Raw genomic sequence first — 27112 nt, forward strand, 5'->3', positions numbered from 1 at the left:
CACCAGCTGTTTGCCTCCCCAGGGCCCGGACGCGCTACTGTCCCGGCGTCCCCGGGCGATGCTCTGGAACTGCTTCCTACGAAGCCAGGCAGGACTCTGGGGAAGTCTCCTCTCTGGGAGCAGCCTGTCTGCAGGACACACAGCTCACCCGGCTTCCCCCTTCCTGGGTCTGACCTCGGAGCATTCAGCATCCTCTGCCCCTCCAGGCGCTTCCCACAGCCAGTCCGCTCAGGCGGGGTCCTGGGGAAGCCAGAGGGTCCTGCCCCCCAACTCCGTCAGACGGGACTCTCAGCCAGCCAGTAAAACAGAGGTTTATTAGACGACAGGAACATGGTCTAACACAGAGCTTGTAGGTGCAGAGAACAGGACCCCTCAGCCGGGTCCATTTTGGGGGGCAGTGAGCCAGACAACCCCGTCTGCCCTTCACTCCATGTCTCCAGCCAGCCCCAAACTGAAAGTCCCTCCAGCCCCTCCTCCTCTGGGCTTTGTCCCTTTCCCAGGCCAGGAGGTCATCGGATTCCTTTGTTCTCCAACCCTTTAGCTCTCACCTTGCAGAGGGGAAGGGCCCAGGCCATCAGTTGCCAGGAGACAGAGTGTCGGCCATTTATGTACCCTGGCCCTTTGCTCTGCAACAATTACACCCCCTTATCCCACCCCCCCCTTATCCCACCATGCATTAAGAAATGCCTAGGGGAAACTGAGTCACACCTACAGTATTCAGAGGAAACATTAAGAACAGTCCCACTTCGTCACAGCTTCCCCTTCCAGTCTGTTTCACAAGGGGTTCTGTGCCCCAGGTCTGCGTCCATGAGCCGGAATTAGGGGTGGGCACTGGGGGGCATTGGAGGAGCATGTTCCTTGGGCTCTTCTGGCCTGGCCACAGCACATTCCTCTTGCCCATCCACAGCCTTTGCAGTGCTTTTTTCCCCTCAGTCTCTCTCCTCACCGTCCGACCAACCGCTCGGGAGCTTTGTTGTATCGAGGACCGGCCCTGGAGGGGTTGTGAAGCCTGAGTCCCCCAGGAACCTGGGGATCCTGCTGGAGAGGACGGAGGGTCCATGGGCATTGCCCCGACGCTGGGCCAGGGTGCTGAGGAGAGAATAGGGGAGGGGGCTGGGAAAGGGTGAGCTACAGCCTCTCTCCAGAGGGGCAGGCCAGGGGCTGCCCAGTGCAGCCTGGCTCGGGTTTCCGTGCCCGCGGCTGTGAGGCAGCCTGGCAGACGCGGCCAGAGCTGCCCCTGCCGGATGGAGTGCAGTGGTGTCTGCCCTTGAGAGCCAGAATTTCCTATTTAGGAGCGAATGCAGCAGTTTCTCTTGGCCCGGGACCAGGCTGCAAATGATGAGGTGCTTCTTGATCTGCCGTTGTGGCGAGCGGCCGTGTTGGGAGGACGCGCAAAATAATGTTATGGAGCCATTTTATCCAGGGGCCTGGAACAAACCCGGGGCCACCCGCTGGCTGCTGCGGGGGCAAGGCAAGCCCCTGCTCCCAGGGCTTCACAGGCACGTCGGAAAGGGCCCCCAGGACCCTCTCTCTTCCCTGCGTCGGGTTCGCTGTCCTGGGTCCCTCTGAGGGCGGATGGCTCATCTTTCTGGGCTTGGGGCCACCTGGCTCAGGGGTGGCTGAAGTTACTGGAGCTGCTGACACCTGCAGGGCCCAGCTTGGACGGTATCAGAGAGATTCTGGTCTGGGGGCTGGGGATAGACCACAGATCTGTAGCTCACCGGGACGGTTTGTACTGGAGAACAGGAGACACAATGGGGCTCCGTATCTCTGGTACCATGGGAGAAATGAACCAGCAACGTGAAAACAAGCAATTGAAGACAACGAACATCGTGTTTCCCCACCGGTCGCACGGCTCCTGGAATCCCGGGCTGCTGCTGGTGGCTCGCACCTCGCGGGGGCTCATCACAGCCCTGTGGGTCAGGTGTCTCCCTGCCGCCAGACTCCCTCTTCAAGCGCATTCTGCCGAGTGAAAGTGAGTCTCCGAACTTGGAGTGGAGCAGTCAATGGGGCCGCAGCGGGCATGGCAGAGGGGGTTTTGTTCCCGAGTCAGAGGGCCGGGAGAGATGCCAGGAGGTGAGGGTGGGAGCGTGGAGATTTGCGCTGCAGCTTGGTCCTGAGCTAGGCAGTCTCTGGCTCCCGGGAGCATGCTGCCAGACAGCCCTTCCCCTGTCCAGAGGCACTCCTGCATGGGGTACGTATGGAAGGGAAAGGGGGGTTAAGGTACGGTTCCCATGGGGTGGGGGAGAATGGAGGGTGATGTTTGGGGACCCTGTCCTCCTGGCCCATCTGCGTGTGGGAGGCCTGGGCACCTGGGACAGAGCCAAATCAGCTACTATGGAGCCACGGCTGCAGCATCTCCGGGGCTCTCTGCGACACACTCTGGCTGCATTCTGACACCTGAGGGAGTCGTGGAAATCAGTCTCCTACTAACGCCCCCAGCACCTCTCTCCCATGGCGTCACCGCACGCTGCAAAGGCAGGCAAACGGGCGAACAGACTCACAGCCCCCTGTGACCCGTCCCCCCAGGCTGCGCTAGCGAGCAGTCCGGACTCCTGGGTTCCCAGCTCTGCCGCAGATCTTAACTCCTCTGCCTCACTCAGGAGAGCTGCTGCCCTTTGCAGAGAGATGCTGAATGAATGAAGCGCTGGGGATGCTGGGCTGCAGGCCTGCGTCTGCATAAGTGCAAAGTATCCGTGTTCTGAAATCAGACAGTTCAATGGACCAGGAGACCGCGGGAGGTTGGTGGTTTGCTCCGAGCCCCGTGTATTTAGGGGAGGAAACCCTTCCTGTGCTGCTCGGCCAGGCACCTGCTGGCCTCATGCTGCTGGGCCAGGACAGTCTCATCCCAGGCCAGCTCCAGGACAAATGGGACAGGCCCGGGGCATAGGGCAAGGAACTGGAGTGACGAGTACCAAGGAGGACGCCCTGCCAGGAGGATGTATGAGCCTGGGGAATTGTCTCCCCAGAAAAGGGCTGGAAGCCCCCGTGCTGGAGACGTCTTGTAAGGATCCCGTTGGCCCCAGAGAGAGAGATGGGCACAATGGGACCCATGAGCCACCTCCATCGGGTACCGGCTGTGACTGCAGACAGCAGAGCATGTGCAGCTGCCTGCCAGGGGCCCATCCGCCAGGGAGAGCTCTCCCGCTCAGCCTGCTGCCCCCATGGGCTTCCTGCCTTCCTCCTGGGCCCTCGCTCTACTTGCCTTCAGAACAAGGCCAGTGGGAGTGGCATGGGGCCTCTTCAGCACCCGTCCCGGCTGCGTGTCTGGGGATCGGCTGGCTCATGGAGGTCGCTGAAGGTCGCATCTCGGCACAAACGGGTGGATCGATGCTTGGATCAATTGGGGAGCTGCTCCAGTGACGCACGTCCGCCCAGCACCAGGGCAGCTGGGATCCAGCCTGCAGCTGTGATGGGCAGTGCAGGGAGCCCACATCATTACCCCCCTCTGTGTGAGGCTGGGCAGCACTGGCAGGGGATGTGGCTCTGGCAGTGAGAACGGGGCCAGGTCTGGCCTGGGGTGAGCTCCAGATGAGAAACCCCCTGCAGGGTAAGCTCAGCTCTGGGCCCAGGATGCTGCTGCAAGCCCAAGGGCTGCAGTCTCTGACCATTGGCACCATGGTTCCCCATCAGCCTTGCGTCACAGGGGGGACATGGGCATGCAGGAAAGTGATTTGCCAGACTGGCCGTCCCAGGCCCAGCGTGTGGACCCACCACTGCCCCTGTGAGTGGGGCTGTCACAAGGGATTTCACAGGCAGACTGACCAGGGCACACAGCTTGTTTTCCCCTGGCCGGGTGGCTTTCCTCCTTACTCTGCTCCCGGGGCCACGCACTTTCTCATGGCACCATGGAAATGGAAGCCGGGCCAGGATCCGGCAGGGAGAAGCTGGGAAAGTGGGAGCCGCAGGGGTGCTGTGCCAGGCCAGGAAACCTTCCTGACGATTTCCCTGCGCGCGGTTGTGAGCTGCACCATTTCTGTCACAGTGGTGGCTTGGAGAAGGGGCAGGCGGGGAGAGGGGCCTGGCGGGACCTGTGCAGGCTTTGGTGGAGCACAGGCTGTGGGGATGGCTTCCCCGGCACACAAGGCCGGCAGCCTCGCTGGGCCGTGGGTCCTTAGCTCACCTTTCGTGCTGGTGGAAGGTGCTTGGCACAACTGTGGCCCTGAGTCTCTTCCCTTGCTGGAGAAAGGAGAACGAGCCCCACCCTGCTGAGTGTGTTGCTGTGGGGCAGCCCTGGGGACTCACTGAGTGGGGGTGCAGTCAGGTGCCACAAGGAACATCCCGGCTGGGGGGGCTCTAGCAGGGGGACAGTCTGCACATGTGCACACTGCCAGTAAAAGTCGTGTTCATAACCCACGTGAGCTAGCTCAGGATAAGATAGCAGGGAAGAGGCTGCAATTCAACGTGTCTCAGCCCCTGGAGTTGCTCTGATTAACACCCAAGTGGACAGCTGAGTGGCCGTGTTTTCCCTGCTCACGTGGGTTACGAACACACCTTTTATTTGCAGTGTGAATGTATCCTGTGAATCCAGACAGCCATCGGTCTATTTCTCAGAGGGCCTGCAGCTCCCTTTCCCAGGCAGGTGAGATGAGAGGGTGGGGAGACTGTCTGTGCACAGCACATGTTGGTAAACATGCTGTTCCAGACAAACCTGTGCTGGTCCAGGGGCTCGTGCCAGCTCCATTCCTCGACGGAGGCACATGCCATCCTGCCTTGCCGGCACGGCATGTTTCTGCAAAGAGCATCAGGCACACAGGAGTCTGCCTGGCATTCCAGAGGCGTCTGAAGAAAGGCTGTCAGGGCGGGTCTGCCGGGACCTTGGTGCTGCTCCCAGAGTCCAGATGGACACAGGACAGGGGATGCCCCCTCCTCCCTGCCAGACCATTCACGTTGGATATAGAAATGGTACCAGTGTGAAAGGCACCTGGGCAGAGATTAAGTACCCTCTGTGCTAAACTAGAGTGGGGATAACACCCAGCCCAGGAGGTCTGGCGGGCTGGGGAAGTTTTTGCACCTACACATGGTTTGGGAGGTTAGAAGCCTTCAGACCAAATACTGTCCCATCCCCCTGTCCCAGCACTGGCTTCTGGCCTGTGGGAGGCACCCAGATGCTTGGAGCAAATATTACAGGGCTGGATTTTGCTCGGAGCCTAGACTCTGCCCTGGCATTTTGGCCAGAAACAACCCCGGGCAGCGCCCATGCCAGGAGCTGTGTGTGTCTATGTCGGGGAGCAGAATGGGCCATGGGCAAAGGTGCAAGCTGTGAGCTGGAGAGGGGCTCTCAGGCCCCTCTGCTCTGGTGGTCCCTCAGGGTTTGCCTGCACCTGTCTGCATATGGTTTTCCTCGTGCAGGAAAAGCTAAACTAACCCGTTAGCTGACAACGCTGCAGCTCTGCTGGCTTGTGCCTGGCCCGATCAGAGCTCACCAGCTGAGCAGCGGCTAGCCAGGCCAAGGGGAGGAGACTTCTCCGGAGCACCCGGGTTCTGCAGAAAGTGGAGTTGGCGCGTCAGCCGGGGACACTGTTTCTTTTGACCCAGGGCCCAGCCTGGTGCACTGCTGGAGATGCAGCCTTTCCCGAGAGTCGTGAAACTGACGCCCTGGCAGCACATGGCCATTAAAAACCCCAGGGCCGCATGCCAGTTCAGCTCCTTAAATTCCACCCCACTTCGGTCGTCGGACTGTGTGCACCCGCCGGAGTTACAGATCGCGCCGAGGGTGACTGGAAAGGGGCGTTAGTGGGAAGTCTTGCTTCTCTCTGCTGCCAGCCTGGGCAGAGCCCGGGTGGCTGTTCGGCTGGTGCTCCACAGCGCTGCCTGTCTGAAGCATGGGCGGTATCGCTGGCAGGGACAGCTCCGAGGGGAGCTCTTCTGCATGCTCTGCTCTCGCCCAGTAACACACCAGTGCAGCTGCCAGCCTTGCCCACTTTGGGGCCTCTCCTGGCACTCGCACCTACTTCACCCCGCAGAGCCCTGCGGAGGGCAGTTCTGTCTGCAGAGCCCCTCCAGGGGTCCAGAGGAGGAGAGCAGGGGCCGTGAGGCAGTGCCCCTTTAAGGGCCGGCCAACCTTGCCCATTGATCCGACCCAGCTGGGAAAGGGCCAGGAGTTCTGTAAAGGGCTGAGGATGCTCAGCCTCTCTGACCTTAGGAAGCTGGGTTCCTGCAGGAATGGACCCTACTGGGAAAGCCTGAGAGCCAAGCCCAGGGTGGGCAGAGGAGCTGCTTTGTTTGGGTGGTTTGGCCTGAAGAGTAGCTCTGAGCCCAGCAGCCCCGGCTCAGGGTCTGTGCGCCTGGCCAGCCACTTGCCCTGGTGGAGGATGCGGACAGGTGATCAGCCCCAGGCACTGCGAGGAACCTGGGGCAAGGCTGGGTAGGTGCTAGCCTCATGGTCTTCATTGTGTTTACACTCCCAGCCCCCTGGGAGGCAGGGCCAGGCTCTTACCCCCAGGCAGATGGGAACTGAAGCACAGTGCCCAGGATCCCCACAGGAAACCTGTGGCAGAGCAGGGAGTTGGACCCAGCTAGGCTGGGGTCCACCCGCTCATCCACCTGGAAGAACCCTTGGAAACATCAGCAGGAGCCAGACAAACCTGTGTGAAATGCCAGGGAAAGGCCTTGGGGTTGGGACCCCCCAGCACAGCATCACCCCGTTGCCCCATGGGAACAGTCACCCCATGCTAAGCTGCGTCCACACTGGGCTGCTTCTGCTGCCCTCACCTCTAAATGGATGTGGTGGGGGGAAGGCTGCAGAGCCACGGTGCAGCGAGCCCAGCAGCCGTGGGGCGAGAGGCCGGCTGGCCCAGTGGACAGGGCACTGCGTGGGACTCGGGAGAGTGGGAGCAGGTCCCTGCTCTGTGAGCATGGACCAGCTGCTGATTCTGTCTGTGCTTCACTTCCCCGTTTGCCTCCTGGGGTCACAGCCCTGCCTCAGAGAGTGGCGGGAAACGTGTCCCCCGCAGCGAGGATCTCGGATGTGATGGTCGTGGGGGCTGTAGAGTGGGACAGAGCGTCACTAATAAATGACTTCCCATTCCTGGACAGGCTCAGCTGCGGCCCTGGGGAAGCAGGGGGAATCTGGGGCTTTGAGCGAAGGGGGTGAAATCCTGCCTGTAGTGCCCTTGAGCCCCACGTCTGTGTCCGGACACGAACCGTGGGCACCAGCCTGGGGGAGGTGGATTTGCCTCTCATGGTCACTGTGGCAAAAAGGCTGCAGTGTCTGGAACCACAAAGTTATTACCCTGCTGCCAGGTGGTATCCAGCCCCCGTGTCCCCAGCACGGCCCCTGCTACCCTGCTTCTCCAGGGGGCCACCCTAGGACTTGTGTTAACTCCTCACCTGCTGGTTGCAAGAGTGGCTCTGCCCAGCCGACAGCTCTGCTGCCTGCACCCCCGGGCACACTGGTTCCTGGGGCACAAGGCAGCCTGTGCCAGCCGTGCCCCGGGGGGCGCGCCAGGGAGAGGCCGTGGGCAGGAGCCAGCAGGCACATGCTGGGCGGGAAGGAGTTAAAGGGAAATATTTGCAGAGAGCTGAACGTGCCAGCTGGCCCCTTCCTCCTCCCCCCAGTGACATCACGGCGGAGCTGGCCCGAGCTGGGCTCGCAGAGGGTCCTGTGCCGGTTGCTGGCAGGGGGGAGCAACCCAGGGCTGGGAGCTGCGGCTGGCAGCAGGGCAGAGGGAAGGAACTTCTGGGGCAGAGCAAGGCAAAGCCAAGCCAGCCACCGGGGGAGGGAGAAGAGGGGGGGTGCATCTGAGCCTGCAGCCAGCCTGGGGGAGCCGGCACCCTTGCTAGGAGCTGGGCAGCGTGGAGAGGGGACAGGCTGGGAGAGCCAGCCATGGCTGTGTGGAGCCGCTTCGTGGGAGCAGAGAGGCTGAAGGAAGCTGGGCGTGGCATGGCGAGGTGCCCGTGCCAAGCCCACCCTGGGCTGCAGCTCCACAGAGCCCCCTAGACGTAGGGGTGCAGCGGAAGGTGCCGTGGGGAGCTGGCCTTGGACGCAGTGATGGTGGTGCTGCAGGGCAGCCCACGGGAGTCTCGGGCCAGGCCCCCGCGCTGAGCTCGCTAGAGGAGAAGACTCGCCCTCTCTGCAGCTGTGGAGGGGCCGGGGCCTGCTGGCGTCAGAGCTACTGGAGGGCACGGGACAGAATGAGCCTGCCCACAAACTGTGGCTCTGTGGCCCTGGCAGATTGTGCCCTTATGGTCTGCAACGGCCACCTGGCCGGCTCATCCCGCGCTGTCAACCGGCCCATCGACATCGTGCAGAAGCACAGACGGTAACTGCGCCGCTTGCCGCATGGCCACTACTCCCCGGTGGAAGGGGTCAAATCCTGGGGCCAGCCAGGCTCAGGCCAGCTGGCTGCCGACACTGCCAGCCCACGGACCACAGTGCAGGCTCCGGCGATGGGCTCTGTGCGAAACAGCCAGCCTGGGGCCGGGGAACCCCATTGCTTGTTGGCTTTGGGGCTGGAGCCTGCTGCCTCGGCATGGCCTGTAATGCCAGGGCGTCCAACCCGAGGGGCTCCTTCTGGCTCTACTGCCTTTGGAGGTGCTTGGGGGCCACCTGGGGAGAATCCTTCGCTCCCTCCCCTCCTGGGACTGATGGGGCAAGGAAGCAGAGTGGGGGCTGGCTGCCCTTTCGTGGGCTCTGGGCACATTCAGAGGGGAGAAGGCACAGGGGGTAACGTGTGTCGAGGGCTCTGCACCCAGCTCCCCCAGCCAGGAGTGACCTGGAGTGTGGTGGGGTGGTGCAGGGAGGAGGAAGGTTCCTCTATGGGGGGTGGAGGGGCAGGGCAGCGGTTGCTGGATGGGGAGAGACCACGGCGTCTGGGCATGTTTACAGACCTGGAAAGCAACCGACAGGCACGGGCAGGACACGGCCCCCCTGGCCCTTCCCACCTGAGCTGCAGCAAAGCCCATCCCCGGACCCTGCTTGCTCAGCCCCACATGCTGCGGCCGATCCCCACGACTGGTGGCTGGGATGTGCAGGCTGCCTTTCTGCGGGCCCCTGGCTAGCGCTGTGGGAACACTGCAGGCTGAAGGGAGCCGGGGCGGGCCGGGGAGCAGGGCTGGGTGGAGGCCCCGTTAGTAGCAGAGGATCCCGGGGTGATCAGCGTGCTGTTCAGGGGCACACTGGGTCTGTGCCATGGAGTCCTGCACTGCACACCTCTGAGGAGAAAGGGACTGAAGGTCCAGCCGGTGTCTCTGAGCCCACGGGAAGCCAGGGAGCTGGGGAGGGCAGCTCCCACCAGCTCTGATTTCAGGTGGGGTTACGCCTTCACTGAGGGGCACGCTCCCGTCAGGTGAAAGTCTCCACGGGCGACGTGTGGGGCCAGAGCCCAGGTTTCTCCCTGTGCTATCTATAGGACTGGAATAAAGTGAGATGAGGCCTCCAGGCCCACCCGCCCAGGTCAGCGCCAGGCAGGGCAGGCCATGTGGTGGTTTTATCCTGCCAGTGGCTCCCTGACACACCCTGGCACCTGTGGGGCCTGTCACCTGAGCAGAACGCAGCGTGTCACCCGAGGGAATGTGTGCACTCCGGGGGGGAGGAATCTCATTAGAGCTACCGTCACTTCTATATGTGCTGCGAGGGGCAGGAGCCCCCCACATAACACGCCCAGCTCCCCCCCCCCGCCCCCGGACAGCACAGTGCAGCTGGGCTGGAAGGGCTGGGTGTGGGGCGCCGGCTGGGGCAGTGAGTCCTGCACCTGTCCTTTCGTAGCATCATAGCAACCTTGGGCTGGGAGTGACTCGAGAGGTCACCGAGCCCAGCCCCCTGCGCTGAGCCCAGACCAAGGAAACCCAGACCAGCCCTGACGGGCTTGTTCAACCTGGTCTTAAACCCCTCCGAAGACAGGGATTCCACCACCGTCCTGGGGAGCCTGTTCCAGGGCTCATCTCCCTCCATCTCCCTGGCTGTAGACAGCCCCCCCCGAGAGGACACACAGAGCAATTGGCCACATCCTCTCGCTAGAACGGCCCTTCACGGATTTGCAGCCTGTTACCAGGTCCCCCTCAGTCGTCTTTTCTCCCAACCAAACATGCCCAGTTTTGTAACCTTTCCTCACTGGTCAGGTTTTCTGAACTGTAGCAGGTTTGTTGCTCTCCTCTGGACTCTCTCCAGTTTGTCCACATCTTTCCTAAAGCGCGGGGCCCAGAACTGGACACAAGACTCAGGTGAGGCCTTACCAGAGCCCAGCACAGCGGGACAATGGCCTCCTGTCTCTTACACATGACACTCCTGTTAATACACCCCAGAATAGCAGCCTTCTTTGCAGCTGCATCAAATTGTTGACTCTCATTCATTTGTGGTCTGCTATAACTCCCAGATCCTTTTCAGCAGCGCCCCCACCTAGCCAGGTATTCCCCAGCTTGTAGCTGTGCATTTGATTTGTCCTTCCTAAGTGAAGTACTTGGCTCTTGTCTTTATTGAATTTCATCTTGTTGAATTCAGACCAAGCCTTCAGTTTCTCCAAGTCGTTTTGAATTGTAACCCTGTCCTCCCAAGTGCTTGAAACCCCTCCCAGCTGGGGCTCAGCGGCAGATTTGGTCAGCGCACTCCCCTATCCGCTATTGCTTTGTGGAAGCGATGGAGTCGAGGGCTTTTTCCATTGACAAATCAGTAAATTCTGTATCACCAGCAGAGCAGCAGCTGGACTGTCTCTCTCCGCTGCTACCTGACACTCCCACTGCTCCTCAGCAATTCTCAGCCCATCTTGGGGCCCCCTCCAGCTCCCAAACTAGCTGACTCAAGTTGCTGGGCCTTTTCCACCTCCCAGCATCCACTTGGAGGGGGCAGGCGTCCTGTGAGGAGGACAAGCAGCTCAGGCCAAAGCAAATAATTCCGTTGTCAGTGTCCAGGAAATGGCAGGGCTGCTGAAAAGCAGCCCTGGGCCTTGACATTGCACCATCGAGGGGGTGGGGATGGTTCTCAGTTCAGCTCCGCAGCGGGGGCTGCGTTTCCATATGCAGCTCGAGCCATAAACAAGGGTGGGTTCCACCCGACCATGAGAACTGGAGCAGGGCTTGTCTGGGGAGTAACGGGGTGACAGTAAGGAAGGGACGATACCGGCTGAAGGTGGGGACATGCTTCTCAGCCATGAGACGTTTGCGAGTGGGACTGAGTGAGAGCTCAGGGACTTGCCATGTCTGAAAACACCTGCCTAATGCCAGTAACTGCAGCAGGCCATCTCTCTCACAGCTCTTGGTCTCAGGGAGCAGTAGTGGGAAAGAGGCCTAGCTGGACGGTTTGGCACCCTCTGTCACCAAGCTCCATGGAGGGACCATGCTGTACAGGGGGTGGGTGCCAGGAAAGCTGCCAGCCCGTTTCAGTATCTCTCTGTAGTTCTACAAAGGTGTGCTAGGTGCTGTACAGTGCTGGGCTGGGGAGCGAGCCAGACCAGGGATGGTTGTTAATATTTATGGGGGCGTTGAAGGGCTGTTTGCACTGCCGGGCGAATCTGAGCTGGGCAGGCTGCAAGCAGGGACGCTTCAGACAGGCTAGAGCCCAGTGCCATGGCCTTGGGGCTGAGCCAAACCAAACCCAGCCGGAACTTGCCAGCTCCCTGGAGAGTTTGTCCCACGTTACCAGCCTTCTGGCTGAGCCTCAGGCCAGGCTGCTGCCCAGCTCCCTGCCACTCCTTGGGACAGCCAGTGTGGGGCATGCAACAGACACACAGGTTCCTACAAATCCCAGTGAACCAGCCCTCTGGATGGTACATGGCTCGGCCAAGCCCATTGTTCCCTTCCCCACCCCGGCTGTGACCTTCCTGCAGGGAAGGAGACAAGCGCGCTGATTAGCTGAGCTGGGCCAGTCGATGGGAACGGGGGCTCCTGATTCCATCCCCAAGTGGGGGCAACAGCTGCTGCTGGAAAGTCCTGTAGAGCGGCTGTTAGAGCAGCATTCGGCTGCGCTGACCTCTTCTTCCCAAGGTCGGCTCTGCTGCCGCGGGTTGCTCCAGCCCTGGGGGATGTGCTGGTGGCTTGGGCAGCGCCACCAGGATTATTATCGGGCAGGGCAGAGCCGGGGCTAGCAGCACTGAGCCCCCCTGTGTGTTGAGTCCCTGCACCGTCCACAGAGCCTGGCTGTTTACAGCTGTCCCTAGCAGGGATCGTGGGGGCCTGGTGCACAGCCTGCAGGACTGCCAGGAGTGTCTCCCTGGAGCAGGCTTTGGACCGGGCCCTTGGAGAGCTGCCTTTTGCAGGGGGCCTAAAGCACATCCCAGAAGTTCATCAGTGGCGGGTGAATATCACGCCCTCTGTTACACAAATAGGGAAACTGAGGCAGAAGGCTGCCTAGTGAGTCAGTGGTAAAGCCCACAATAGGACTCAGGCACGAGACAAATAGTATTTGGCAGAAGTCTCTGGCTGCCCAGAGCCTGCCCTGGCCTCCCCACCAGCCTGAGCTGCCCTGGCATGGCTCATAGCCCTGCACTAGGGGGTGGCAGCTGGCTGAGTGCAGGAATCCAGGTAGATGAGGCTCAGGCTGGGGGAGCAGCACTTAGTATGCCCAGGGGCCAGGCCTGGTCCCCATTTGTAGCTTGATAAGAACCTGCCCATTCAGCAAGGCACAGGGCTGGGCACTGTCCCCCAGCGTCACTTCATGGTCCAGATCTGCACCCACCCACTGCTGCTCCCAGAGCAAGGACCCCGCTCCCCTCGGATTAAAACAATCTGCCAGAGGGGAGACCACAGTGTGAGATGGGCAGGATGCCTGCCCTGCCCCAGGGGGGCAGGAGATGGGCCAGTGGCAGTAGGGCTGGGGGGTTGCAGCACTATGGGGGTGTGGGGGTAAATGGGGCACTGCAGGGGGCTTTTAGCTTTTAGCCCCACATGCCCGGGCCTTGGGGGTGCTCGGGGTGCTGGGGGACTGGCATGGGGCTGGGCATGCTGGGGTGGAGTAGGGGTGCTGCAGAGCACCCCGGTTTGTAATTGTAGGGTTACACTCGAGAGCTAGGACTGCCCACAGCACCTCATTGCCATGGGGGTCGCCCACCATGGGGGTCTCACCCACAGAGCCAGCAGCAAGTGGGGGTTGTGACAGTCACCCCAGTGTGCCTGGCTGCCTGTGGGGCAAGGCTGGGTCTGCCCCACAGCCCTGTCCCCTAATTGCAGTTTGATGGAGGAGTCTGGGCTGTAGCTGTTCAGAAACCCCTTTCCCTGCCCCTTATTGGGCCTTTCATCGGTCTGTGCCTGTGTTCCCTCCCCTTCCTCAGGCTCCCTGGGCTCCTGGCCTGGCCCCGTGTGCATTGAGTGGGGTTCAGAGCTGTGAGAAATTAGCCAGGAGCATCCCAGAGCAGCCCGTGCTGGGCAAGGCGGTGTGGGCCCATGGCAGGTCTTGGCTCGCTGCCTTCCGTCTTCTGAGTCTTTCCTCCTTCCCTCTCTCTGCAGCTTTGACATTGAAAATGGCCTTTCGTCGGGGAGGAGCCCGCTGGACCCCCAAGCCAGCCCCGGCTCCGGGCTGGTCCTGCATGGGAACGTCCCTCACAGCCAGCGGCGGGAGTCCTTCCTCTACCGCTCCGACAGCGACTATGACCTGTCTCCCAAAGCCATGTCCCGGAACTCCTCCATCGCCAGCGACCTGTAAGCACCAGCCCTGCCTCGTCCCCGTGCAGCCCCTCTGGGACGCCCCCTCCCCGGGGGGAATGCGCCCTGGGCTGGCAGGCCATCATAGGCCAAGACACCCAGCCTAGGGCCAAAGTGGGACTAGAGGTGGGCCTAGCCCTTGTGTGGGCCCTTTCCCACAGGGAGTCAGTCTGTCTGTCTTTAGTCCAGCCAGACAAAGCTGAAGTCAGTGTGGGCCTGGTGCTGAAGGGAGAAGAGGCACAGGGCACCGGGCTATAGCTGTGGAACAGGGTTAGGGAACAGCGGGAGCCTGGTGCCAAGCTGCTGGGGCTGGAATTGCATTGCTTGGGGGCATCGTGCCAAGGGGCAGCTAGTGTAACGCAGGGGCCAGACACCACAGCTTGGGCCCGCTCAGCAGCCAGGCCAGCCCCAGCTGGGCTCCCCAGACTCACGGCTTGCATGTCTTGGCCTTCCTTGATTAGGCTGGAACCCGTCCTGGGCAGAGGGTGGTTCCATGCCAGCACATCACTCACCCCCTAATTTGCAGTGCCCAGACTCTGGGGCAGCCCTGTGCATGGGGTTCGCCCCCCAGCCCCTCCCTCGCTGCTCACTCGGGGCCTCATATGCCGTTTTTCCCATACAGGCATGGAGAAGACATGATTGTCACGCCCTTCGCGCAGGTAAGAGTCTCTTCCTCCCTGGCTCGCCCGTCCCGTCCCGGCCCAAAGCTGGGACAGTTGGGAATTGCTCTGGAGTTGGATCTAAGCCATGCTCCCCACAGACAAGCACATCTCCATCCAGCACCCACCACGTCTTACCACCACTGCACTGGCCCCCTACGCTCCCATAGACGTGTGCCTGGAGGCCCAGCAGCTTGGGGCACCATTGTGCCAGGCACTGCACAAACACGCAGCAAACGGCCGTCCCTGCCCCAAACTGCTCCCAAGAACCCTGAGCCCAGGGTATTGAATGTCTCCTTGGCTTTTCTACCGAGAGGGAAAACTCTGCCTCTTGCATAATAGGTCCCAGCCGCTGAGTCAGGCAGTCTGGGAAGGGAGTGTCCAGACAGACAGGACAGAATGACAGGCCTAGCACAGAGCCCTGGACTTCACCTGCCCCATCCAAACACCAGCTTCTCCCCCACACCCCAAATACTTAGGCACCATCCTGGCACATGCTTCCAGAGCTCAGAAAGGCCTTTGGGACATCCCCTCTCCTCTCCACCTCCACCCACCTCCCAGGCCTGGGGCAGATCCTGCCTGTGAGCTCTGGCCATGAACCCCACACTCTCCCCGTATGGGGCTGCTGCTCCTGCCATCTTTGTGGGGCGGATTGTGGCGTGAATTCCAGTCTGAGCTCTGACGTTCCAGGCTCCCAGCCACGGGGCTCTCAGGCGTAGTTCCCCGGGAGCCTGCTGAGCTGTCCGGCTCCAGGCCCTTGCCCAGCGTCTTTCTTCACTGCTTGCCCTCAGCAGCTGCCTTCCTCTCCCACAGGTCCTGGCCAGCCTGCGCACTGTCAGGAGCAACTTTGCCATGCTGACACATCTGCAGGACCGCGTGGCTATCAAGTGAGTGGGGAGCAGCCAGCAGCAGAGGGGTTTGAACATTCATACTGGGGGGCCCATCCCAGGGGGCAAGGTCCCAAGGGCAAGTGGGGAGCATCCCCCAGATCCAAGAGCACAGAGCAAATGATCCTGGGGACAATGGGCTGGGAAGGGGAGATGGGGGAGAATCTGATTCCCATGTACACAGTAGAAGCTGCTTCCCGGTGTACGGGAGGTGGCCCTGGGGAGGGGACTGTTTTACTCAGGTGCACCCCTGCAATGCCACGCTCAGCTGCTGCCTGTCCCACGTGTCTTGCAGGAGAACTTCTAGCAGCAACCCACCATCTGTGTGCAAGGCCAGCCTGTCGGGTAAGTTCCCTGCAGGCGCCAGGCTCGCTGCAGCAACAGAACCAACCGCAGGGCTGTCCCGGGGCGCAGGCGGCTCGCATGGAGGCAGCCGGCAGCAGCTGGTTAGAGCTGACAGGGGAGGGTGAGACTCTCCCTAGGATTCTCTCTCCCGACTGGCCTCCCCCCAGGATCCCTCTCTCCCAGCCCCATCAGAGCCAAGGCTCAGGGTTCCCCAGCAAGAAGGACGTGAATCTCCGGCCTCAGCCATCACCCACCTGCCCTGCAGAGCCCAGGGCCGGGAAGTCAGAGCAGCTGCCTGCTGTCCAGTGCCAGGGCTGCAGCTCGCCTTGGTGCTGGGACGTCAGTCTGGTGAGAACGGTGGACGTGGGCACGTCATCTGCTCAGGCGCCTGTCCCGGCATCCCTGGGTGATGCTCTGGAACTGCTCTCTACGAAGCCAGGCAGGACTCTGGGGAAGTCTCCTCTCTGGGAGCAGCCTGTATGCAGGGCAAGAAGCTCACACGGCTTCCACCTTCCTGGGTCTGAGCTCGGAGCATTCAGCATCCTCTGCCCCTCCATGCGCTTCCCACAACCAGTCGGCCCAGGCCGGGTCCTGGGGAAGCTAGAGGGTCCTGCCCCCCAACTCCACAGTCAGACGGGACTCTCAGCCAGCCAGTAAAACAGAAGGTTTATTAGACGACAGGGACATGGTCTAAACCAGAGCTTGTATGTGCAGAGAACAGGACCCCTCAGCCGGGTCCATTTTGGGGGGCAGTGAGCCAGACAACCCCGTCTGCACTTCGCTCCTTGTCCCTGGCCAGCCCAAAACTGAAACTCCCTCCAGCCCCTCCTCCTCTGGGCTTTGTCCCTTTCCAGGCCAGGAGGGCACCGGATTCCTTTGTTCTCCAACCCTTTAGCTCTCACCTTGCAGTGGGGAAGGGCCCAGGGCATCAGGTGCCAGGAGACAGAGTGTCGGCCATTTATGTACCCTGGCCCTTTGCTCTGCAACAATTACACCCCCTTATCCCACCACCTAGAGACTTAAGAAATGCGTAGGGGAAACTGAGGCACCCCTACAGTATTCATAGGAAACATTAAAAACAGTCCCACTTCGTCACAGGCACCACCCTTTGCCATGGGCACCGTCATGCCTGGCCCCTCTTATGGTGTCACTGGCACCGTCCCCATCATGAGCCCCGGGAGCCATGTCCCATGAGGTGCTGCAATGGCAGCTTCCAGGAGATGGGGCCTCCTGTGGCCAGGCCTGTGGGAATGAAGCTCCCCTCACACTCCCCAGCCTAGTCCCCCAAGGGGTGAGTGTGCCGTGGCTCTGGCACGGCCCCTCCTGATCCATGTCGGGTTTTCGCCTGCTCCCTCCTGGCTCGCTCCTCTTCATGCCGCAGCAAGGATGGAAAAGTCTCCTATTGACGTCAGACGTTCCATTAATAAAACTCTCTGCTCCTGTCTCCAGGCCTGAGTTCCAGCCCCGGTGGGAGGCCTGCTGCCTGCAGCTGGGCTGCTGGGTGGGCCCTGTCCCGGCTTCCTCTGACCCCGGCCAACCTGCAGCACACACACAAACCTGAGTGCAGCTGGCTTCAGCCTGGGGCGTGAGCGTGGGGGCTGCTGATGCCATGTGGGGGCCAGAGGGGCACCCCTCAGCCAGCCAGTGGGGAACCTGGGCACCTTTGGGTGGAAGCAGGGCATAAACCCTATCATCGCAGCGCCTGGCAGCCCTGCAGAAGTCTGTGCCCCGTTGAAGGGCCAAGTACTTCTCGAGGCTGGCCTGACCTTACTGGGTAGGACAGGGGGCGTGGGCATCTCCCTCCCTGGGTAGCTGGATGGGAGGGTGTCCCAGGACATCTCTGCTATAATACAGGGTATCCCAGGACATCTCTGTCTGGGGCAGGGTCATAAGGCCCAGTGTAGGGCCCAATCCTGGCAGGGGTCCTGCGTGGACTTGGGGCCTCGCCCCCTGCACCTTGGGCATCAATGCCAGGGCAGCTGTGCACCTAATCTGGCCTGGGGACTATGATGACACAAGTCTGTCAAGATCCAACGGCAGAAGTTGAAGCTAGCCCAGTTCAGACTGGGAATAAGATGCAATGAGTGGAATTAGCCATGGGCTGTGCTGGGGTCTCCCTCACGAGGGATGGTTTTCCTGAAAGCTATACCCTGGCTCAAACCGGCATTAATTCAGGGCAGGTCACTGGCTGTGCCCGGCAGGAGGTCCGACAATCACATCCCCTCTGCCCTCAGAATCTAGCTAGCCGGGCAGCAGGGCCTTGGGCTAGGGACATTCACCCCATGGGCTGCTGCCCAGAGGAAACGGCAGCTTGGCCAAGCCCCACTGTGTGTACTGGGCTCAGCTCCCATCGCCCCGACTCTGGGGGGTGCAGTGTGGCCTGTTATTGGGGAAAGCAGCCGCTTGGGCCCAGAAATCCCTGTTGTTTCATGGCAGAAAGTCACGCAGCAATTCCCCCAGCCAGGCTGGGGTTCGGCTCCCCCTTGGCTCTGTGCCATGGTTGTGCCTCGGTCAGTGTCTCGGACAAGCTCCCGGCAACGTCCGGGGCCTGGCACCGCACCGCTGGGGGCAGGCCCAGCTCCAGGGCAGCTCTGAGGGATGATGCCGCTCACAAGCTCCAGTGCTGGAGTCCGTGTGATTGCCTGGGCCCCGGGCAGGACTCGCCTGGTAGCTGGTGCCTGCAGCAGCCGGGGGAGCAGAGCTCCCTTCTCGAGCTCCTGACGGAGATCGTTATCCTGTTGGACCCCAAATCCCCCCAGAGCCCCGGCCCTGCCCCTTCCCTTGGCACCGAACACGGCAGGCCCAACCCCCTGCTGTCACCATGGCAACACAACCAATGGCTGCAACTTCCACCCGATATTTGCTATTTGTGCTTTATGTAACGAGCCGGCCCCGCGAGCACCCCTGGCTCGGCTCCCCCCGCACCACGCGCGGCCGGCAGGCAGGCCGAGCGCAGCACAGCCCTGGTGGGAGAGGGCAGAGCAGGCCAGGCAGCGGGAGAGAAAACTTCAGGGCTAGAGGCTGCTACGCTGCCCGGGCGCCGGTCTGTGAAGCAAGGGCACGTCTGGGCCCAGGCGTTCAATGCTGGGAGCAGAGCGGCTGCTGTGCATGGCCCAGGGGGCACGGGCGTGATGCTGAGAGCCTGGGGCATGCTGGCATGGCCTCCGGCCAGCTGGCCAGCGAGCACCCTCCCCCATGCCACCTGCTTCTCTGTCCGCAGAGGATGCCTGTCAGAAGCTGGCGATCGAGACCCTGGGAGAGCTGGACTGGTGCTTGGACCAGCTGGAGACCCTGCAGACCAGGCATTCTGTCAGCGAGATGGCCTCCAACAAGGTGAGAGACGCAGCAGCTCCTCGCGGGAGCCCACGATCCCTGACCGACCCTGCTCCTGCCTAAAACCCCCCACCCCAGCCGTCCTGTGGGCCACAGCTGTGCAGAGAGAGCTGGTGGCGAGCCCCACGCCCCGTCCTGCAGAGCCTGGACGCAGGGGGTCGCACTCCCCTGCCCCCTTCCCCACAGGAATGCAGCCTGCTCTGGGCTGGAGTGCGGCAGCTGTCTGACACACAGCGATGGCACGCAGCAGATCGGGACAGGAAGTGGAGAACGCTCTAGCCAGCTGACATGGGAAGTTTTGGAAAATGGTCCCCAGACCAGAGCCGTGGGGCTAGCACCTTCTGCTGGGCGCTTGGCAGATTATGGCCAACCCTGTCGACAGAAGCTGCTGGGTTAGGTGCCTCTGCGTTTGGTAGCAGTAGCTCCAGCGGACTCCAAGGCAGCTACGGGTGAGTAGCCCTCTGGCAACCTGGCTCCATGCAACTCCTGCGGGGCCCGACTCAGCATAGGTCTGCTGCTGCTCTGTGTGTCACCGTCGTGCCCAGGTGCCCCAGCCACTGGCTAGGACCCACTGCACTGGCCGCTGCACAACCACAGACCGGAGAGACACCGCCCCACGCCACAGAGACACTACCGGGCGTACCCCATGTGAGGATGGGACGCAGCAGGGAGCGGGGAGTGTTGACCTGGGAATGTGCCCCGGGGAGGGGAGACCTGAGAGCCTGTCCCCTGAGCCAGGAGGGGAAGGGGGAGGCGACACGTCTGCCTGGGAATGTGAAGACAGGCTGCAGAAGGGAGCCTGCTGCGGGGGTTTAGTTTTTTGTCCACCAGCCACAGCCTCAGGTCGGAAGGGCACTGTTCATACAGTTGCTCCAGTACGATTAGGTCCAGCAGGTCCTCTTTAGCTTGGGCCCCAGCTGTCCACTTGCGGGCATATCCCTGCATTCGGTTGACCAGTTGTAGGTAGGTGACCTCAGGCGTTTTACGCTGACTCCGGAACCTTCTCCGGTACATCTCGGGGGTCAGCCCAAACTCACGGAGCAGGGCCTGTTTGAACAGTTCGTAGTCCCCTGCCTCTGGCCCTGTCATCCGGCTGTACACCTCCACGGCTTTGGGGTCCAGTAAGGGGGTGAGGAACTGGAGCCTGTCCGCAGGGTCAACCCTGTGCATCTCGCAGGCATTCTCAAAGGCCGTCAGGAAGCTATCCATGTCCTCCCCCTCCTTCGGCTGGGCCAGGAAGCACTTATCAAAGCTCCTTGCAGTCTTGGGTCCCTCCTCACTCACCGCAGCCGGGGCCCCACTGCTCCTCAGCCTGGCCAGCTCCAGTTCATGCCGACGTTGCCTCTCCTTCTCCTCCCGCTCATGCTGATGTCGCTTTTCATGATCCTCCAGCTCCCTCATTTTCATCTCCCTCTCCCATTCCAGCTGCCTCTGCTCCAGGGATGGGGAGCTCCGCCGGGAGGATCCCCTGCTGGCTGCTGGGGTCAGGGTGCCCTCGGTATTCGCCGGGCTTCCCCCAACCCCTCCCCCAGGCCTAGGTAGGAAGGGTCTCGAGATGTCCTCGGCAGCAGTCTGACCCCTCCCAGCCCAGTCAGGCCCCAGGGCCCACACTGCATTCACTGGGCAGCTTCCCTCAGGGACAGGGATTGGGTCATCCAAGCGATCCCTCTCCTCCAGCTGGGCAATCAGCTGTTCCTTGGTGGACCTCCGGATGCGCAGCCCCCTCTGCCTGCACAGCTCCACCAGGTCGCTCTTAAGGCGTTTAGCGTACATCTCCCTGCTGGCCACTCGCAGGCCGGGCAGCTTTCCATGGTTTCCAGGAAGAACCCCTAGGGTGCCAGTCCTTCTTGAGGTCACCACCTCTTTGCCAGGGTCAAGCTGCAGACTCCTGCCCCCCGGGACCGCTCGCTGCAATCCCCCGGGGGACCCTGTTACTGCAAAAGTCCTTCTCTCTGGTCACACACTCCCAGGGGTTAACCGCCCCCTGAAACTGTCTCTCTCTGAATCTTCAGCACGCCTGGTCCCCATCAATCCCCCTTCGTTTTACTGTTCCCCAGTCACTTACTGCAGGAAGCGCCATTCACGGGGTGCAGTACATCCCACGGCTGCCACCAGTTGTCACGGAGTGTGGGGGAGTCCAGGCCCTGCACCCCTCTTCCTGGGATTCACTGAGACTCTCAGCCAGCCAGTAAAACAGAAGGTTTATTGGACAACAGGAACACAGTTCAGTTGTAGGTACAACCAGGACCCCTCAGTCAAGTCCTTCTGGGGGAGCAAGGAGCTTAGACCCCAGCCCTGGGGTTCCCTGCGTTCCTCCACCCAGCACCAAACTGAAACTAAACCCCCCTCAGCAGGCTCCCTTCTGCAGCCTCTGTTCGCATTCCCGGGCAGAGGTGTCACCTCCCCCTGCCCCTCCTGGCTCAGGTTACAGGCTCTCAGGTCTCCCATCCCCAGGGCACATTCCCAGATCAACACTCCCCCCTCCCTGCTGCGTCCCATCGTCACACCCCAGTGCCAGACTCGGCCTCATTGCCCCCTGTGCGTTGGCTCCCACTGTCCGGATGGGGGACACGTGGGTAACATCTCCACCAGAAACGGTGTGTGGCCAGGGGTGTGCTCCCTCTGGGGTGGTGCAGGGGGCTCCTGGCAAGAGGGTGTCTGCTGCTTCAGGGCCCTTGACCAGGGTAGCAAGAAGCAGGCTCAGCAATGTGCCTAGCTCTGGGATTCCCCACGCACCATGAGCTCAGGAATTACGTTCCCCCTTCAGGGCTCTTCTCTGACTGAGGCAAGTCGGGTTCTGCACTGACATGTTCTTCGCTCCCAGATCAGATTTACCTTTGGGGTGCAATGGCTAATGGGGTCCTTCGGTGACAGTGTGCCCCGCTCGGAGGGCTGGACATTGCGGCTCCGCTCGCTGATGGCAGGCCCAGGTGGGTGGAGGGAGGCGTTAGGAGGTAGTCATATTTATGGTTAGTTCTTTGACTGGGTGGGCTCTGGTGCCTTTCTCATGGGGTTCAACACACAAGGGGTGCGCATACACACAGCCCCGCCCCAACCTGCTCACGCTGCAGCAGCCAGAGAGAATCTGGGCTGTGCAGTGGGCCTGAAAGGTTAAACCCTGGCTCTGGCAAACCGAATGGGGGGTGAGTGCCAAACCCGAGTGAATGCCCTGCCCACAGCTCCTGGCCCTTTCTAGCAAGGGTTCTCAGCTGTAGGCCTCGCTGGTCTGAGCCATGGTGTCCTGGCACAGGGAAAGTGTGTCTCAGGGAACCGGGTCCCAGGCCATCAAGCGAGGGCTCAGAGCTTAAAGCCAACACACTGGGAGCCAGCCCAGCCTCTAAAGTGCTGGTCTAATGCCTCTCCACCTCCAGGCAGACCGCAGCCTTCGGCACTCGCTTAAGCCTGTGACCTCAGGCCTTCACACTCAGCCACCAGGGTCTGCGGAGCAACCCAGGAAGAGCCAAAGGACTTCCCCCTGCTTTGTGGAGAGAGGGGAGCACCAGGGTGGTGCTGGTGTGTAGTCACTGGGGCCTTCTCGGCACTGGCAAGAACTGCACCGTAATTCACCAGGGCGGCAATGGAGGAAGGGTGGCCGTGTGGCTACGGCCCGGCTGTGGGAGTCGGGGGAGCGAGGCTCAGTTCCCAGCTATTGCTCTGACTCCCTGGGTGACTTTGGGCAACTTACTGGATCTTTCCATGCCTCAGTTCACCACCTGTAAATGCGAACAATGATGCTTCCCTGCCTCCAGGAGGGCCATGAAGATAGGTCCATAGACACTTAGGATGTGCTCAGATTCTTCTGCCGTACGTATCCAGGCTCAGGGGCTCTGAAAGCTGCCGAGTCCTGCCCGGAGAGGGTTGGATGTTGTCTCCACTGCCATCCTGGAACTCGTCAGTGCTGACAAAATGTGAGGCAGAAAATCCCGCTCTCCTCCGGAGGGACCTGCCTGGCCAATTGCTCTTGCAGAAGCCAAGCCCATGAGCGATTAGGTTCCTGGTCCTTCCGCTCTGACGAATGTTTGGAGCGCGCTAGAAGGCAACGGAGACGCTCGTGTGTGTGCGGCACCAAGTTCTCGGCTTACGTCGCCCGCTCCTTCCTTCCTGGCGTTACCAGACGCGGCTGCGGCAGCATGTGCTCGGCTGCTCGATCTGCACCTCGGCTCCTTCTCCGGCTCATTTCGGTTTCAGGAGCTTGCATTGCCAAGTGGCTCAGGGCTGCGGGCTGGGCCTTCCTTAGAACTGGTCTGATCTGCGGGGTGGGGGAGAGCCCCGATACACACACACACCACGCAGAAGCGGAACCGGGACCTCAGGCTTCAGCGGGGTGCCAGGGGTGTAACCGGGAGCAGAGGCTACCCCAGGCTGCGTTGTACACACGTGCTGTCTCTCTCGCCAAGAGCCGAGGGTCTGGTAAAAGGCATTCCTTCGCCAGCTCTCGCTCCAGCACCCGCAGTCCGGCAGCCCAGCCCTTGGCCCGGGGTGCTGAGAGCCATTGATCCAGCTGTAAACCCTGCATATAATAGAAACCATTTCAAGCCAGGGGGTGCACCCCCAGCCCTGCTGTGCCCCTGGCCCCACCTTGCCATCCTGAGCTGCACCCACCTCGAGGACTGGGCCCCATTTCCTGCACCAGGGGGAACAGAGGCGAGAGCTGTCACCGTGACAGCCCAGGACCTGGTACGAAACTGTAGAAAAACCTGAGTGTCTCTGGATTAAGTTTAGAAGTGTGTGCACCAAGAGTGATGTAGTGGTGGGAGTCTGCTATAGACCACCGGACCAGGGGGATGAGGTGGATGAGGCTTTCTTCCAGCAGCTCGCGGAAGCTACTAGATCGCATGCCCTGATTCTCATGGGTGACTTTAATTTTCCTGATATCTGCTGGGAGAGCAATACAGCGGTGCATAGACAATCCAGGAAGTTTTTGGAAAGTGTAGGGGACAATTTCCTGGCGCAAGTGCTAGAGGAGCCAACTAGGGGGGGCGCTTTTCTTGACCTGCTGCTCACAAACCGGGTAGAATTAGTGGGGGAAGCAAAAGTGGATGGGAATCTGGGAGGCAGTGACCATGAGTTGGTTGAGTTCAGGATCCTGACGCAGGGAAGAAAGGTAAGCAGCAGGATACGGACCCTGGACTTCAGGAAAGCAGACTTTGACTCCCTCAGGGAACGGATGGCCAGGATCCCCTGAGGGACTAACTTGAAGGGGAAAGGAGTCCAGGAGAGCTGGCTGTATTTCAAGGAATCCCTGTTGAGGTTACAGGGACAAACCATCCCGATGAGTCGAAAGAATAGTAAATATGGCAGGCGACCAGCTTGGCTTAATGGTGAAATCCTAGCGGATCTTATACATAAAAAAGAAGCTTACAAGAAGTGGAAGGTTGGACATATGACTAGGGAAGAGTATAAAAATATTGCTCGGGCATGTAGGAATGATATCAGGAGGGCCAAATCGCACCTGGAGCTGCAGCTAGCAAGAGATGTCAAGAGTAACAAGAAGGGTTTCTTCAGGTATGTTGGCAACAAGAAGAAAGGCAAGGAAAGTGTGGGCCCCTTACTGAATGAGGGATGCAACCTAGTGACAGAGGATGTGGAAAAAGCTAATGTACTCAATGCTTTTTTTGCCTCTGTTTTCACTAACAAGGTCAGCTCCCAGACTGCTGCGCTGGGCATCACAAAATGGGGAAGAGATGGCCAGCCCTCTGTGGAGATAGAGGTGGTTAGGGACTATTTAGAAAAGCTGGACGTGCACAAGTCCATGGGGCCAGACGAGTTGCATCTGAGAGTGCTGAAGGAATTGGCGGCTGTGATTGCAGAGCCATTGGCCATTATCTTTGAAAACTCGTGGCGAACGGGGGAAGTCCCGGATGACTGGAAAAAGGCTAATGTAGTGCCAATCTTTAAAAAAGGGAAGAAGGAGGATCCAGGGAACTACAGGCCAGTCAGCCTCACCTCAGTCCCTGGAAAAATCATGGAGCAGGTTCTCAAAGAATCAATCCTGAAGCACTTGCATGAGAGGAAAGTGATCAGGAACAGCCAGCATGGATTCACCAAGGGAAGGTCATGCCTGACTAATCTAATTGCCTTTTATGATGAGATTACTGGTTCTGTGGATGAAGGGAAAGCAGTGGATGTATTGTTTCTTGACTTTAGCAAAGCTTTTGACACGGTCTCCCACAGTATTCTTGTCAGCAAGTTAAGGAAGTATGGGCTGGATGAATGCCCTATAAGGTGGGTAGAAAGCTGGCTAGATCGTTGGGCTCAACGGGTAGTGATCAATGGCTCCATGTCTAGTTGGCAGCCGGTATCAAGTGGAGTGCCCCAAGGGTTGGTCCTGGGGCCGGTTTTGTTCAATATCTTCATAAATGATCTGGAGGATGGTGTGGATTGCACTCTCAGCAAATTTGCGGATGATACTAAACTGGGAGGAGTGGTAGATACGCTGGAGGGCAGGGATAGGATACAGAAGGACCTAGACAAATTGGAGGATTGGGCCAAAAGAAATCTGATGAGGTTCAATAAGGATAAGTGCAGGGTCCTGCACTTAGGACGGAGGAACCCAATGCACAGCTACAGACTAGGGACCGAATGGCTAGGCAGCAGTTCTGCGGAAAAGGACCTAGGGGTGACAGTGGACGAGAAGCTAGATATGAGTCAGCAGTGTGCCCTTGTTGCCAAGAAGGCCAATGGCATTTTGGGATGTATAAGTAGGGGCATAGCGAGCAGATCAAGGGACGTGATCGTTCCCCTCTATTCGACATTGGTGAGGCTTCATCTGGAGTACTGTGTCCAGTTTTGGGCCCCACACTACAAGAAGGATGTGGATAAATTGGAGAGAGTCCAGCGAAGGGCAACAAAAATGGTTAGGGGACTGGAACGCATGACTTATGAGGAGAGGCTGAGGGAGCTGGGATTGTTTAGCCTGCAGAAGAGAAGAATGAGGGGGGATTTGATAGCTGCTTTCAACTACCTGAAAGGGGGTTCCAAAGAGGATGGCTCTAGACTGTTCTCAATGGTAGCAGATGACAGAACGAGGAGTAATGGTCTCAAGTTGCAGTGGGGGAGGTTTAGATTGGATATTAGGAAAAACTATTTCACTAAGAGGGTGGTGAAACACTGGAATGCGTTACCTAGGGAGGTGGTAGAATCTCCTTCCTTAGAGGTTTTTAAGGTCAGGCTTGACAAAGCCCTGGCTGGGATGATTTAACTGGGAATTGGTCCTGCTTCGAGCAGGGGGTTGGACTAGATGACCTTCTGGGGTCCCTTCCAACCCTGATATTCTATGATTCTATGATTCTATGACCCCCGCTCCACAGCCCTCCCCACGCCTGTCCTGGCAGCTGCACCGAGCCAGGCTCCGTCCCCTGGCCAATCTTTGAGATGGAGGCTGGCCTGCAGCACACGAAGGGTTAAAGCGGGCTCCCTCGGTGGGGGCTCAGGCAGCCAATGGGAGAGCGGTGCTGGGTCCTGCCCCTGCTGCGGAGCTCTCTCTCATTGGGCAGCAGCGCTTGGGGGGGCTCCCTACCACAGGCGGAGCAGCCCTGGGGTGCCCAGGGCAGGCGCAAGGTGCTGGACATGGGTCCGGACCCCTGCAGCCCGCCGCGATGCAGCCGAGAGCTGAGCCGCCGGGCCCCCATGGCCTTTGCCGCATCCCGCGCTCAGCATCCCGCTCCAATTCGTGGGGCATCAGGTTTTCGGCTGATCCTCCCCGGCCCCCCCAGCTCCCGGCCCCCCCAAGGGGGGACGAATCTCCGTTTCCCAAGGAGCATCCCTGGCTCCGCCGAAGGCTCCTGGCTGCATGGTGCCAGGCTTGCGGGGGGGAAGCTGAGATGCCTGACGCAAGGCCTTGGATCTCCGCAGCCTGGGGCTTTATCAAGGTAAGTGGGTGAGCTGGCCCCAGGCCCAGGGGCTTGTCACCCTAGCAAACGGCGCGGCAGCCTGGTCCGGTCCCGCCCTCTGGCTCTCACACCCCAAGCAGGGTGCAGCCTGCTAGTGCTGGGAACAGGCTGCACCCCCGGGCACCCTTGTGCTGGAGAGCCCGGGTCTAGCGTGTCACCCATGGCAGCTGTTCAGGGGATGGCAGGTTGGCCCCCCGTCCTCACAGTGCCAGCCCCCCTGCAGTGGGGAGGGAGGCCGGCTTTTCCAGCCACCGGTTCCCAAAATGCGCCTCAGTGCCCAACTGGGGAGGCAGGGCCAGCCGTATTTCCCAGTGGGTGTCCTATTCTGCCTCGAGCAATTGCCTCCAGCCCTGGCCCTTGGTGATGGCTTTAGCTGCCCCAGTCATGTTTTGTCTCCTGCCCCAGAACCAACGTCACCCCCTGG

General features: G+C 60.4%; 1 protein-coding gene across 6 annotated transcripts in view; it reads left to right on the forward strand.

Annotated features, from left to right (window-relative positions):
- PDE4C (phosphodiesterase 4C) overlaps positions 1 to 27112 on the forward strand; it is a 113502-nt gene that overhangs the window by 71471 nt on the left and 14919 nt on the right. For 5 of the 6 annotated variants that reach the window (XM_073323652.2, XM_073323654.2, XM_073323655.2 and 2 more), the window contains 5 exons: positions 13378 to 13569; positions 14195 to 14231; positions 15045 to 15118; positions 15414 to 15463; positions 18684 to 18796. In XM_073323652.2, the coding sequence (XP_073179753.1) occupies positions 13378 to 13569; positions 14195 to 14231; positions 15045 to 15118; positions 15414 to 15463; positions 18684 to 18796 (466 nt within the window). Of the gene's footprint in view, positions 1 to 7774; positions 8265 to 13377; positions 13570 to 14194; positions 14232 to 15044; positions 15119 to 15413; positions 15464 to 18683; positions 18797 to 27112 lie in introns of those variants that run through there. The other variant, XM_073323658.2, reaches the window with a different exon arrangement.

The sequence above is a fragment of the Lepidochelys kempii genome, chromosome 25 (genome assembly GCF_965140285.1).
Source record: "Lepidochelys kempii isolate rLepKem1 chromosome 25, rLepKem1.hap1, whole genome shotgun sequence".
NCBI lineage: Eukaryota > Metazoa > Chordata > Testudines > Cheloniidae > Lepidochelys > Lepidochelys kempii.